Source organism: Chiloscyllium punctatum, chromosome 8 (assembly GCF_047496795.1).
Source record: "Chiloscyllium punctatum isolate Juve2018m chromosome 8, sChiPun1.3, whole genome shotgun sequence".
NCBI lineage: Eukaryota > Metazoa > Chordata > Chondrichthyes > Orectolobiformes > Hemiscylliidae > Chiloscyllium > Chiloscyllium punctatum.
In genome coordinates this window covers 29,867,332-29,883,158 of record NC_092746.1, presented here as the reverse complement: position 1 = coordinate 29,883,158, position 15,827 = coordinate 29,867,332, and the positions used below count along the sequence as shown (strand labels likewise).

At 39.2% G+C, this 15,827-nt stretch overlaps 1 protein-coding gene across 3 annotated transcripts in view; it reads right to left on the bottom strand.

Annotated features, from left to right (window-relative positions):
- The window catches only part of rapgef5a (Rap guanine nucleotide exchange factor (GEF) 5a), a 180,102-nt gene that overhangs the window by 30,769 nt on the left and 133,506 nt on the right, over positions 1–15,827 (bottom strand). For all 3 annotated transcript variants that reach the window (XM_072575316.1, XM_072575318.1, XM_072575319.1), the window contains 4 exons: positions 13,203–13,233; positions 5,028–5,100; positions 3,129–3,278; positions 2,118–2,215 (listed from right to left, as the gene is read on the bottom strand). In XM_072575316.1, coding sequence (XP_072431417.1) covers positions 2,118–2,215; positions 3,129–3,278; positions 5,028–5,100; positions 13,203–13,233 — 352 coding nt within the window. The remainder of the gene's footprint in view (positions 1–2,117; positions 2,216–3,128; positions 3,279–5,027; positions 5,101–13,202; positions 13,234–15,827) is intronic.

Below are 15,827 nucleotides of genomic sequence, written 5' to 3'. Positions count from 1 at the left end.
GAAGAATCTGCTGGCAATTCCTCAACTGTCTGGAACTTTCGGGAAGTCTCCATTTAAAAATCAGACTTCAGAGGGGTCTGATGAAATTAGATAAATAACTACCAGGAAAAGTCGGACTATCTATTTACTGGTCTAACTCCCGAGTAACTATTTAACTGAAACACACGTTAACCTGACCTCCCCAATTGCACCTCCCCCAGATCACACAAAGGCCCAGAGCCTGATCTAGCAACATCAGGACCTGACACTCCTGAATCACTTTGCACCTACCACCATCACTCCCCATCTTCCCTTACCCCATTGCTGGACACCACCTCCCTTCTCCCAGCAGCCCTGGATACTCCTTCCACATCAGACCCAACCCGAACTGGCCAGAATCCTGTCCCCATTGCCAAACCAGACCAGAGCCAACCTTTCACGCCCTCAATCCCTGCTGAAAAGGTGGCGTTCAGATCTCCTGTGCTCAAACTCACCGACCCAAAACCTCACCGCCACCAGACCTCAGCGTCACTCACTACACCCTGCCATACAGCACCCAACACCGCCCTCCCACCTTCATTACCAGAACTGACCAATTCCCTCCCCACACAGGTCCCAGCCCAATTCCCCCATCACTAGGCCAGAACTACCCACCCCCGCCCCCCCAAAAACAGACAGACACACCCCATCCCTCAATGGACAGATTTCTCTCAGCTACACCAACATACCCTAAATGCTGCATCACATAACCTTGCTCCTTTCATACCAACAACTTTGCATTCTACCCCTTTTTAACTTAGCATCCTACTCCCAACCCAGCTGAAACCTTACTTGCCTAGTACTTTGCCATTGTGGCCTTCGATCCCCTACCCATCTGGCATCCAATTCCCTCCTCCACCCTCCGTTGTCCCCCAACACCCTACACTTTTCTTAAGTGGATACATTTGACAGCAGATGTCAAAGTCGTTGCCTGGACCTTTAAATGACCAAACATTGTAGCTGACGGCTGTGAGAAAGGGGTTAGGGTTTGCCTTTCTCCTCAACAGTTCTGCTCATATGACAGAACTATCATAATGGGAGCGTGGCTCCACATTTCTGAAGGAGATCTGAGCAGAGTCTCCCCTCAGAAATACGGAGCTCTCTCCTTTTACAAAAATAAAGGGAGGCAGCAGCATTCTGTGTCCATTTCTCACTGTTTGAAAAATGCAGCCCGTTGGTTTGATTAAAATTGCAGTCTTAGGCGATACATTAGCTCATTTTGCAGAGACAGCTTCCCCACAAAAGTAGCAAAGAATAGAATTTGAAATTCTTCTTACAGGTATTAAAATGCTGATGTGATGTCACACTGTTGCAGGCAGCACAAGGAAAGAACTAAATAAACTTGGCAAAAAAGGACAATATTGAGGTGGAAGGATGTTGAAAAACTTGAAAGGGGTCAGAAAAGATTTACAAGGATGCTGCCACAGTTGGACGCCTCGAGCTATAGGGAGAGGTTGAGCAGGCTGGGGCTGTTTTCCCTGGAGCGTCAGAGGCTGAGGGGTGACCTTATAGAGGTCTATAAAATCATGAGGAGCATGGATAGGATAAATAGACAAAGTCTTTTCCCTGGGGTGGGGGAGACCAGAACTAGAGAGCGTAGGTTTAAGGTGAGAAGGAAAAGATATAAGAGAGACTTAAGGGGCAATTTTTTCACCCAGAGGGTGGTATGTGTATGGAATGTGCTGCCAGAGGAAGTGATGGAGGCTAGTTCGAGTGCAACATTTAAAAGGCATCTGGATGGGTATATGAATAGGAAGGTTTTGGAGGGATATGGGCCGGGTGCTGGCAGGTGGGACTAGATTGGGTTGGGATATGTAGTCAGCACGGACACGTTGGACCGAAGGGTCTGTTTCCATGCCGTACATTTCTATGACTCTTTTACTATAACTGGCCTTTACATCTATTATCCTTCAAAGTTGAGCAAGGGGTCATTGCTCAACATTCGTCCCGTTTGTTCTTGATTGTGTTATACAGTCCAATACCCAGTGCATTGGTATCTGCCCTTCTACACTTTGACAGCACTCAGCAGAAATCACGGAATATTGAGAGAAATTAGAAATGCTGGTATATGGTATACTGACTGGAAAATTGTTTCTTACCAAGAAATCAGCAGAATCCTTTTTACAAACAAATATGCGAGTAGTGGGATCCAGTGATGTAAAAAGAGACACATCATTAGGTTGAAGAATTTGCCTTTCTGGAAACAGGAAAATTTGAAATAAAAATCAGGTGAAACAACCACACTTCTACTTAAAAACCTGTTAAAACAGTAACTGGTGGACTCACTTATCATCTGCATCAAAAGAATCAATGGTTTCAAAATTAGGAACATCAATGATAATTGTATCACCATCATTATCAGTATGCTACGACAAAAGATTACAACACTACATCACTTCAACATTTGGAGTTTTAACTACAGGGTGTATTTCTTGTCATGTACTAGACTAGGTTTGAGTACTGGTATCCTGAAAAGGTCACACAGTCAAGCAATTACCCCAGTCACTTTAGTTAAAAATATCCTTTTGCTCCAAGTGCTAAAGCCAGTCAGCCATTCAAAAGGAACCAAGACAAAAAGGAGGATTGACTCAGACTGATTACTGCCACCAAACAACTGTCAACAGGAAACAGGATAAAAGAATTTCAACGAACCTGCAAAGCCAAGAAACCCATAACAGACTAACTATCAATATTCCACTATCTACTCTTCATGAATCATCCTTAGAGATTGACCCACATACCATTTAACTTATTTTTGGACTTACCATTCATTTCAAATCTGTATGTATGCATTGTATTATTATTTCTTCTTGCACTTTGTATCTAATAAACTCATTTCATTTTTAACTCAAGGTTGTCTGGTTAAATTGGCTCCTTTTAAAACACAGGATCATTTGGCCTGGAAGAAAGGCATTTGTAAAGGAGAGAGGCTTTCTAAATTGATCCTGTTGTCACCAGCTAAGTGAATGGCCAAAGACAGAATGGGACCCAGTTCATGCCACCTCAACTGAGGGCTTGATATTTTGGGGTATCCTGGTTGGAACCTCACATGGAGCCTGGTCATAACATGTGATAGGTTCTTTAAATTGATAAGGCAAGGAGGAACTCACCCTCAGTGGAAGTCACTGCCATGAGTATCAAATCTTCATCACACTGCTGGAATTTCTCAGCCACAATGTGGAGAACTTCCTGAGCTGACATTGACGTCTTCGTTCGGATACTGACATAAGAATGATCTGTCACATAAACACGGCAGAAAACTGCAGGGAAATGAAAGAAACATTTCAGGATGATCTAATTCTCAGCATTTTTGAATTTACGGGTAAAACAAACAGACAGTATGAAGGCATCGATTATTTAACTTGATAAAGAGATAATCATCACTCTCTAGTGTTAGCATGTATTTGTATTTGTACTTTCCACAGCAAACAGTAATATGATACAAGAAATAGGCAATTTCAAAACAACACCTTTCTGTAATTTCACATTCTGCTTGGTGAGTGTGGGTTAAGGTCAGTGAATTAATTGTGCATCTTGCTTTCCAATAGGACTATTCTAAGTTTACAAATCACTATCTAAAATGAAAGAAAGAAAAACAGAAATCGCTGGAGAACTTCAGCAGGTCTGGCAGCATTTGCAGAGAGAAAGCAAAGTTATAATTTCAAATCCAGTGATCCTTCTTCAGCAAGTTCTGAAGCAATTTCTGTTTTGTTTCAGATTTCCAGCATCAACATTTATTTGTTTTATTTTACAGTCTAATTAAGTTACATTCATACAAATGTAGCCATTTCTTATACATGTGAAAATGCATCAGTTATACCGTAATATTTATCAAGTTTGGATTGTGTTTGCAGGCAAAGGGATGTCACAAACTACATAAATTCTTTGATGACTCAAACTGTGCACAGAGTTCAGAACAGAGAGGCCCAAGGACCAAAGTAAATTTGCCCCCAGGCCTCAATGGAATAAATCAGGGTGAACTACAGGTTCCACTCTGTCTTACGAAAGTCAGTCTCTGTCAGCTTAAGACTGGGCCAAGGTAGTGATCATAAGAGGGGGCAAATGTGGGACAAAAACATATATAGTTTGTCATTGTTTTGTGGAACTAGAAGGACATTCCTGCTGTGTCAAATGCCAGAAATAATTAAAATGTTTTGTGAGTTTTTTTTTGATAAGCCTTCATTTAAGTTGAAGCAGTTCCAAACCTGGAAATGTTACAATCTCCCAACTAGACCTAAACAGGAGTCTCATTTCACCAAGTCTGGGCAAAAACAAATGCTCTGGTGCAGAAAGCATAGAGACCTTCTTCTAAGGAAAGTGGTTATTGTTGTGACCAGTTGAGGTCCATAAAACAATAAACATTATGTTAAATTTAGACTCAAACAGAAATTGCTGGAAAAGCTCAGTGGGTCTGGCAGCATCTGTGAATAGAAATCAGGGTTAACGTTTTGGGTTCAGTGACATTTTCTCAGTTCTGATTTCGCTCCACAGATGCTGCCGGACCTGCTGAGCTTTTCTGGCAATTTCAATTTTTGTTTCTGATTTACAGCATCTGCAATTCTTCCGCTTAAATTTAGACTCTTGTATCCACTGCGTCTAATGTTGTTGAAGGGAGCATTTGCTTTACTTTAGTTTTCAATAACAACATTCATCTCATTTTAGTTACTAAACTCAACATCTTCACTCAGGCTTCCTACAACGAGTTTGACATTGTAAGTCTGTGGTTTGCATTCGGAACAGAGATCTGATCAGCTACAACAAATGAGTTCATAAATATTAAGTTCTTCCCTACAGACTGCACCATTGGAAGACTGCAGGCTGACTTGTTATTAAGGGCTGAAATTTAAACAAAATATTGAGCAATTGGAAGATCTTCAATTCAACAGGCAATATTTATTCAAGAGTGTCAGGGAGACCTAGCTGATTACATTTAAATTCTAGTGAAATGAACGTATAATAAGGAGGCTGAGGCAGACCCTTTATCCTCATATTTCTCCTCCAAAACTAACCTTCTTCAGCTTCGTATCCTTTAGGATGCAGCCACTTCTCTCTGCAACTGAATTGATGGAAATTTGTTGTATTCTGTAAATATATAAAAAAATATATAAATATCGGCAAGAGAAACTACAAATATTGCTTACTAAAGACAATTATGCAGATTTGTATCTTTTCAGTAATCTTACACACTTACTATGAACAGACATTACAAATATTTGGCAGTCATATGCATTGTCAGTTCACATTATATGATCATCACATCATTACTTATGAATTCCTACCTTACAGATATATAATGAACGCTCTTGCAAGGTCTTAAGTAGTAGGCAAGCATCATGCTCAAGAAAGTTAAAAATAATTAAAAATAATATAATCAATTATCTTAAAAATATCTTTAAAACGTCTTTAAAAAGGGATTTAGATATTATGGTTTTCTGTGGAAGGTCAACTTTTCACAGAAGCTCAAGAGTAAGCTGAACACCATCGGGGGAAAACTGAATGCTATATGGACACCATGAATGGTACTGAAATAGTTTTCAAAACTCTTTAACATCTGTTAAAACTCCTTCTAGACTTCCCCCATTCTAATGAAATTGCAGTATCAAAACTATGTTCTTTATACTTCAGGGACAGAGGTGGAAGGGAACAATTACAGTATAACATGCTATACGATTACAGGCAAAATCCATATAGAGTGTGAATACAGGAAATCATACAAAACAGCTGTCACAAAAGAGAAAACAAAATCATAATAACATGAAATCAAAGTGATGCAGCTGAAAAGTGAAAACTGCCACACAGTTTTTTTTTTAAAAATGCATAATTATTTATCATCTCAGTATCTGCACATTTTGTATAGATATCTTTTACACCTAGTTTCTCTATATTCTCTATATTTTCCCCTTTTTGGATGATAAAAGCCCTTATTTCCTTTTATATGATCAACTAGCATTTGTTCATACTCATTTTTAGCACCTAGATGTTCTTTGCCCTCCCATTACATTTTCCATATTCCTTATAATTTCAATGTTTGCTGAACCCTTTTCATATACTTTTCCTTAGGTTTCAATTTTAATTTAATATTTTCATTGCCTAACTGAAATTATTTTTTGTAGCGTACCCCTATATGCTTCTCAGGAATATGCTTATTTTGTTTGCTATCCATTTTCTATTTGAGGATTTCCTGCTGGTGATCTTTATCACACTTGTTAACTTGCCTGCTCAGTAACTTTTACACAGTTCACTTCTTACCATGCATAACTTTGTGTAATCTCTATTCTATTTCTAATCTATTCAGTGCAGGATTTCTTCAGGGCAGCATCCAAGGGTCAATCTTCTTTAGCTGTATCATCAATGACCTTCCCTCCACAAGGTCAGAATGGGGATGTTTGCTGATGATTGCGCAGTACTCAACATCATTCACAATGACTTGGATACTGAAGCAGCCCATGGCCGAATGCACCAAGATCTGGACAATAACTAGCTTGGGTTCTCAAGTGGCAAGTAACATGTGCACCATACATGTGCCAAGCAGTGACCACCTCAAACAAGACAAAATCTAACCATTGCCCCTTGACATTCAATGGCATTGCCATTGCAGAATTCCCCATGATCAATATCCTGGATGGGTACCTTTTAACTTCCATAATACCTAAAGCCCTTTAAGCACATTTTTTTATAGATATCAACAGAATGGATTACATTATGTTTTAATTATTCTTGATTTTCTCAAGCATGATGCTTGCCTACCACTTAAGGCCTTGTAGGTGCATTCATTATATATCTATAAGATAGGAATTCGTAAATAATGATGTAATGATCATATTGTGTACTGACTTTGTATATACCTGCCAAAAATTTTTAAACTGGTTTAGTCATATAAATATTATAACTACAAGAGCAGATCAGAGGCTAGGAACCCTGCAACGAGTAACTCATCTCCTGACTCTCCAGTTCACCATCTACAAGTCAGGAGTATTATGGAATACCCTCCAGTTGTCTGGATAAGTGCAACTCTAACACTAAAGAAACTTTATAGCATCCAGATCAAGGCAGCCCTCTTGACTGGAATCATATCCACATTCACTCTTCTACAACAGGCGCACAGTAGCAAAAGGGTCTACTTCTACAGGGCGTACCAAGGATTCCTAAACGTTGGCTTCCAAACTCATAACCAGTACTATGTAGAAGGACAAAGGCAACTGATGCATTGGAAAACCACCACCTAGTGGTATTATTGCTAGACTATTAATCTAGAGACTCATGTACTATTATGGGGACCTGGGTTCGAATCACACCATGACAGACAGTGGAATTTGAATTCCATAAAAATCTAGAATTAAGAGAAGAATGATGACAATGAAACCATTGCCATTTGTTAGAAAACCCATCTGGTCACTAATGTCCTTTTGGGAAGGAAACTGATGTCCTTATCTGTTCTAGCCTACATGTGACTCCAGACCCTCAGCAATGCGGTTGACCCTTAACTGCCCTCTGGGCAATTAGGGCTGAGTAATGAATGCTGGCCAAATTAGCGCCACCGACATTATGTGAACAGATAAAAGAAAAGCCATTCATTCTGGCTTGGAATTATAACCTTACTTGGCCTTTTACTGGGTCAAATGCTGGAACTCCCTTCTTATGAGCACTAAGGGTGTACCTACACCAAATGGAAAGCAGCAGTTCAAGAAGGCAACTCACCTTCTCAAGGGCAATGAGGGATGGAGAACAAATACTTACCCAGACAGCAAAGTTCATATCTCCTGAATTTTTTATTTACAAAGTCTTAAGCATGCTTAACATTGACTTTTCATAAGTTAAGCATATCAATAAAAAAAAGTTAAGAATGATGTGCTCACTATTTCTCAGCTGTTCTCCTACGATCAACGGTCACTTGGCCACTTCACAAAATCAAGTAATTATTCTTTCTTTCCTGAACTATAGTATATTCATCTAAGTTGTAGTCCTGGATACATTCTGCAAAGCACTTCCAGTCTAACTAGGAACATATAAAATCATTCCATATTATTTCCTTTTTGTTTTAACACATCAATGTGAATTGTCTACAAATCTTCTCTTTATCATTTATCGGTGACCTGTAATACACAACAAGTACTGCTTCCTTTCCTATACAGTAAAGGCATCTTACATCATAAGAGTTGAAGTTCAGCCCATTGTACTGTGTTAGCTGAGAGTGTTATCCCATTTGTCCTCGCACTGGATTGTTTATTTTTTTGAAAAAGTTTAACATTTTCTTTTGTACGTTAGCAAATGAAGAGCCATAAATGTTATATGATAACACTTCACGTAAACCCCAGAACGGCCATGAAATTCCTACAAAGGCAGCAATGGAAAACGCATTGCCAAATCTGAGAAGGAGCAGTGAAAGATTTACTACATCGGAGAACATAAAGCAAGTAAATCCATAAGAAGAAGGTGGACCACAACCTGTGCACTAACAACTAAATAGCCAAAGGCATTTAAATTATCCCTGACCTGTTCATTATATAGGCTGTACAGCACAAAAACAAGTCATTCAGCACAACTGGTTTATGCTGGTATTTATCCTCCACGTGGATTTCCAATTGCCCTTCCATATCTAAACCTTTCAACATAATTTCATAATCCTCTCGTGTTTATCTAACATCTTAACAGTACAGTGCATTGCTCTTGTATAACATAAATCATTGTAATATTAGTGATAAACAATTATTGCCAAAGACAAAAAAAAGCGATGTTCCACACCACTATGATCTACCTGATACCCTGAAATAAATTCCAAGTCATTACAATGATAATAATGATCAGTGATCACTTAACCCAGACCACAGCAAGATCATGTTCAGCCCGCAAGGAAAAGCCTCGGTTTTATGTATACTTAACTTTAATTATTTAAGTCAGTAAAATATGCATCTCAAGATTGGTGTGCGATCTTTAATGTACTCTAATGACTCACACATATTATGCATACTTTGCAGTTAATGATGTCATTAGGTTGTGCAACAATTATTGCAGGAACTTGAATTAGCACTAACTAAAAAGCTGATGATCAATGAGGCTGTATGCCAAAATAACCTTTGAAATAATAAACTACAGATGTGGAAAGGCTACAACAACATTGTGAAAACAAGTAATCAACTGATGAATTAACAGTTGGGGGATAACCTGCAATTCACAGATATCATTTTATTGAGAAAAGCATTAATTTGTTCAGCGAACTGAGCATCCTGAATTTTAGTAGACCTGAAGTCAGCAGACTGAAATTTCTGAAGTAATTAGCTTTCAAGAACAGTAGGGTTCTGTAGGTCTACATCAGCAGTAGTTGCCTGCACTGATTTCTCCAGATTTGCAAATATATTTGTTAGTTAATCCCTTGATTGGCTCTCTGAGGTTTTGCCTGACAGTAGGCTCTTGGAGGCTGTAATGCACACACTAATATGATGCTGGATCATACAGTCAGAGTGAGACAGCACAGAAGAGGCCCTTTGGCCCAGGTCTGTGCCAACCTATCTGCACTAATCTCACTTTCCAGCATTTGGCCCAAAGTCTCCAATGTTTTGACATTTCAAGTGCTCACCCATGTATTTTTCTTAAACGCTGTGAGGTTTCCAACCTCTACTACCCTCCCAGACACTGCATTCCAGATTCCCATCATCTTTCGGGTGAAATAAATTTCCTCAAGTTCCCTTTAAATCACATGCTTTTCACATCCAAATCAACAGAGTTCAACCTATTGATTTGAATGTTTTTGCCCCTCGAAAATGTTAAAGGTCAGTGTTCAAATGTAAACATACAGTATCACACTTTTTCTTTGTATGAATAAACTCTAACTCAATACTTTTCCTATCTTAAGTATGCTGTTGTGTAATTATGAATAGTTTAAACTTCTGGATATTTTAACTTTTACTTGAGGTAATGGTGTCCCTAATTAACTTTCGGACTTGGATAAAATTGATTAAATTTCATCAAAACGAAGATAAAATGTCTGAATGCAGTACCATCTATTCATTTAAGCATGAAACTAGTACATTCACACGCATTTGACATACATTAGTTTTGGTTATCATTTGAAGGTGTATTCACACTATAACAAAAAGCATTGGTGCAAATCTGCCTTATTCTACTATGATACTGCTCCTTTAACAAGGTTATGTTGTTCTTGTTTTATTTCCCCCAGAGAGGTCATAAAAGACACAGACTCTGAAAAGTCTAAAGTTGAAGGATTTTAGGGCCAATTTGATTATAGCTAACAGATACTGTCTCAGGTAAAAGGCTTTTCAAGTTTTAAAAAAAAACACTTGAACAATGAAAGGGGGGTGGCCAGTTCTCCCTGTTCAGCTTTTCTCTGGTTTGATTTGGCTAGTCATTAAAAGCAGTCAGGCAGTTGTAAAGCTGTTGGAACTGAAGAAGCAGGTCCATGCTGGATCTCTCTCTCTTTCTCTCTATCTCACACTCACACACACACACACACACACACACACACAGAGTTCTCTCCTGTAAGACTGTTTGATTTTACCTTTTGTGTGAAGGGTTGTTTATGGGGATTGTTGCAAATATTGGGAACAGCATGATTATATTGATAAGGAAAAAGTGAGGACTGCAGATGTTGGAAACCAGAGTTTAGATCAGAGTGGTGCTGGAAAAGCACAGGAGGTCAGGCAGCATCCAAGGAGTAGGAAAACTGACATTTCGGGCAAAAGCCCTTGATAGTCCATCGGTTTTTTTCAGATAGGTTAAGTTATTCAGTATTTTGTTACCTTTTGTTCGTGTTTCATTTGGTAATCTTGTAAATGAGGTCTGTTTTGTTTAAAACGAAGTAGTTTAACCAGTGCATCACTCTTGGAATATCTGCATTACAGATATTGATTAAAACAACTGGCAAAATTAGTGTCTGGGATACTTTCATGAAATGTTTTGAGGCCCTTTGGCCTGGTCTGTAACACTACTTTGTTCTTGAATCTGGTTGGGCAATATCACTGGATAAACTCTAAAATGTTAACATGCCTACAAAGCATCCCAAGACTAAACTGTAACGGAAAAGCAGCTTAATCTCATTTCACTAAAGCAGCCACAGAAATCTCAGAACAATGAGTGGATTATTGCACTACAGGGTGGAATATTTATTTCGTACACACAAGCCAGGCTTCAAAGATCGAAGGTTAAGATAAATTAAACTGAGACCTGTGTTATGTATAGTTTTAGTCTGAGATTAGTTTCTCACATGTTTAATTCAATGCTTGGCCTTTAGGAGCAAATCCACTTCAAAACTGGGATAATTCTCCTTCCATGACCTATCTTGTTGTAAGGCCTTACAATGCTGCAGATGCCACTTACTGCATAAAGCAAACACAGCATATTTAGGAGCAATGTGTGAACATAGTGGCACAATTGTCAGTAGATTTTGATTGATTACAAGTGATTTGTATGTCAGCAATTGTCCAGATTTTACAGTCAGTGGTATCTGATCACTGTGGTGTGGACTGCTCCTTTTCAAATTGCTGTTTAAAACTAACACCAAGATAAGAGGATTTTCAGGCATGCAGCAGCTGAGATGTCAATAAATTGAGTAAACAGCCATTCACCAAGAAGCATCTAGTTAAAATTGCTTGATCTGTCAATTTTAATTTACATTTTTACATTGTAAAATATGAGTGATCATGCTATAATTTATATATGTTTTCTTGACATTCAATGGTATTATCATCTCAGAATTCCCACAGCAAAATCCTGGGAAGTTACCATTCAGGACAAACCAGACTGGACCAGCTATATAAATGCCATGGTCAAAAGAGCAGGTCAAAGCCTGGGAATTCTGCAGTAAATAACTCAACTAACTCCCCAAAGCCAGTCCACCATCTACAAGGAACCAGTCAGACTTCTCCATAGAATTCTCTCCTATTGCTTGGATGAATCCAGCTCCAACAACAAATAGGTTAACACTATCCAGAATGAAGCAATTTTCTTTATTGTTACACTGTCCACCATCTTCAACAATCACTACTTCACTGCATCATGGCAGCTTGGTCTACCAGTTACCTGGCGCACTGCAGCAACCCTCAAGGAACCCCTTCACAAGCAGCTTTCAAACCTGTTCCTTCCATCACACATGAGGACAAAGGCATCACACGCATAACAACACCATCACCTGCCAATTTCCTCCAGACCACTCACTATGCCGACTTGATACTATACGGCTGGTCCTTCCCTGTCACTGGGTCAAAATCTTGAAACTCCCTTCAGAACAGCACATGTTCATCTTTCCTCCAACAACTGCATCAAATCAAGAGGGAGCTTGCAATTACCTGCTCCAGGCCAGTTAGGGAATGATAATAAACACTATCCTAGTTAGTAATGCTCACATCCCATGAAAGATAAAAAACATAGAAATATGGATTTTTGATTATAATGGAAAATATGTGCTATTCTTCAAATATAGACTTAACTTTCAGGGCCAGTGAGTGTGTTTAGGTGCAATTATGAAAACCAGTTTCATTGCATTCAACAAGCTGTAGTTTTTTCAAGGATCTATGCAACACAATTAACAGTATTAGTTAAGAGTGTAGTACACAGAATTAGTTAAGAGTGGTAGTTCCAATTAGTTATTTCCTTTTGGCTGCAATTTGGTGTTGGAGAGACTTAGTCAGCGTCTTCGGACAGCAAATTCTGGATTTCCAAATTATTCTGAGCATGCAAGGACTCCACAGGTTTCTTTTTGTTTAGGGGGAATAATGACAGCAAACGCTGACAGCCTAGTTGCCTTTATCACTACAAAATTCGGACCATGAAGTAAACCTACCTGCTAAGGAAGCCTGCAACAGAAGATGCTAGCCAACAAATATAACATGGTTAGAAACATAAATTCAATGTGCTTCGAGATCATTAATTAAAAACTGAAGCAACATGCATGCAGAGATTTAACACGGAAATTATCTGCTGCTAGATAAAACACTGTTGTTTGAAAATTACAACTGAAAGACATCAGTTTGACACCTATTAGTGATAACATTCTGTCTATTTTGTTTCCTCCTGGAACCAAAGGCTATGTTTAACAAGTAATGCCTCCTGGATCACCACAATCACTATACAAGGCAAATTTACCTTTGGAATGGAACACTGAAAGTTTCATGGTTATATGCAGGAATGTTGAAAGTAACAGATCTTGAATTAATTTATCATGAATATATTACCTTTTTGTGTGGTGAATATTCATCAATGGTGCTGAAACAAAAAACAAATCATTTCTGACTAAATGCAATGTCAAATATATCATCCCTTTCTTTTCTCTTTCATTGTATTTGATAATGATTAGAACACAAGCAAAAAGAAATTGCACAATTGTCCTGCAGCTTTGAAACAACTCACTGGGAAATGTGCCAATATTGCCAAGATTAAACTAATCCTCACTCCTGCACTGTGCACAAATATCAAACATATATTGGCCAAATAGGCCAATATCAAAAACTTATTTCATTGGATTACAGGTGTGAATTCATCTTTGCTGTTAGCATTTGCTTTATGCATGGACATTCAGCTTTTTCAGTCCTGATTCGTGTTGGTAAAACAATTGATGGGAAACAGTGGAAAGTGGGGCGGCATAGTGGCTCAGTGGTTAGCATTGCTGCCTCAGCACCAGGGACCTGGGTTCGATTCCTGCCAGTCTGTGTGGAGTTTGCACATTCTTCCCAGTGTCTGTATGGGTTTCTTCTGGGTGCTCCGGTTTCCTCCCACAATCCAAAGATGTGCAGGTCAGGTGAATTGGCCATGTTAAATCACCTACAGTGTTAGGTGTGTTAGTCAGAGGTAAATATAGGGCGGGGGAACGGGTCTGGGTGGGTTTCTCTTTGGAGGGGTGGTGTGGACTTGTTGGACCGAAGGACCTGTTTCCACACTGTAGAGCGTCTAATCTAATCTAAATCATAATACATACCATCCTCACTTGAAATGAAGCAAAGACCATCCATGCAGAAGGAGGGATGAGGTAGGGAACTTTGAGAAACGCCATCCAGGGTGGGCTGTGTGCTGAATCCGGAGAAACTCAGGCCTTGAGATGCTCACAATTAGAGTTTCTTTTTTGGAGGTGGGATAAAACCAGAGATAATGAAACGTGAAGATTTGAATAAGCAGGAGATGTGTCAAAGAGAGGACAGAACATAGCAGTCTGATACAGAAAATCTCTCAAATAAGAGAGCATGATGCCCAGGGGGAGTTGCCATCTAGAAACGTCCAGGGTTGTCCTAGAGTTTGGCTTTCTGTCCTGTGTCTGATCCCCCAGAGATGCCATTGTCCCTGATCTCTTCCCATGTGTACACCTTTGGAGTCTATACATGAGCAAGCCTGAGCCCACTTGGTGACAAGAGTGCAGAGAGATTCCTCTTCTTGGTGAGTTGTTTGGCTTTGGAAGATGGATGTTTTTTGGGAGACTGTTTCTAGCAGGTGGCCTGGGAGTGAAATCCCAGTAATCTCCTCCCTGACACAGGGTGAGGTTTGAGTGGGTAGTGCTTCCATAGTTGGTTTGGAAAGGGAAGGAGGTCTCAGGCTTAAATCCCAACTCAAATCACTAGCCTCCCCCAACCCCTGCCACCACCAAACCATGCTTCTATGATGTGGGCAAAAACCCATTAAACTTCCTCTTTACTCCTATGGTCTCAGCAACACCCCTGATGCATCCCTTATGTTTTTCTATGAAATGAAAGATCAGAGATCATGGGATGATCAGAATCAAAGGTCTCAGAGTAAATGCTTTAAAGTCATTCCAAACCTAAAGCACATTTACAACAAGCAGCAAGGAGACACAAGGAGGGTACAGGCAGTCAGACTCTCTGACTTGTATATTGGACAGCTTATTAATCTTTCTACTTTCTCTCATTCCATATTAAGACAGGCTGGAGGTCAGAAATCTGATTTTTCAGGTAAAGAACAATGTGTCTGAATTCGCAGATTTGAAGGTTCACATAAGTGTTATTTTCCAACACTAAAGCTGTTAATGGGCCTCTGCTCTCAATGATATTGAGAGAATGAGTGAAGGTTGTTGGGATTTAATTATTGACTAAGTTCTTATTGGGACATTGATCTCATTCACGTTTTGCACAGACAAATGGATGTTTCAGGTGTTTACTCTGGGCCAAACCTCAGCTCTTTGTCAACTTACATAGTTTGTCAACTGAGATGCATCAATGTTTGAAACTCTGACATCATTACTCATGATTTAAACGAGTGTAAAGCATATTACAAGATATATTCGGAATCAATTGTAAAATTTTAGCAGCGAAAATTAATGCCTGGGACCTCACCAAAACCTCAAGCTGCCATTTACTGCCAAAAGTGAGCAAAATATCTACAAGGGGTGTAATGCATGCTGCGAATTGTAACTCCTCTGCTAAGTTTCACCCTTTACTATCGTGAATGTGGAACTACAATTTCCAGCAACGATTTGAAAGAAGACAAAAGGTAGTGTGGTGGAAAATTAAATGGCAGAGCTGGTGATAATAGTTTGAGATCAGATCAGAGCAGGGCATCTGTTGTTATTAGACCTGTCTCTACATGAATCACTACAAAGGACTTTGTCGCACAAAGGCTGTTACTTGTTATATATGAACAGATATCAGCATGGCAAACAATTTTGGATATCTGTAATCTTACCAGAAAAACCATCAGGGTTATCTCAATTACAAATCAGATTAAAGGACTGGGAAATAAATAATGGAAGGAATGAGAATTAAATGAGGTGAATTCAGTATCCAGTGAAGAAAGGAAAGGAGAGAGAGGAAGAGAAAGTCTGGATTAAGACAGAAAAAACTATGCGGAATGGAATT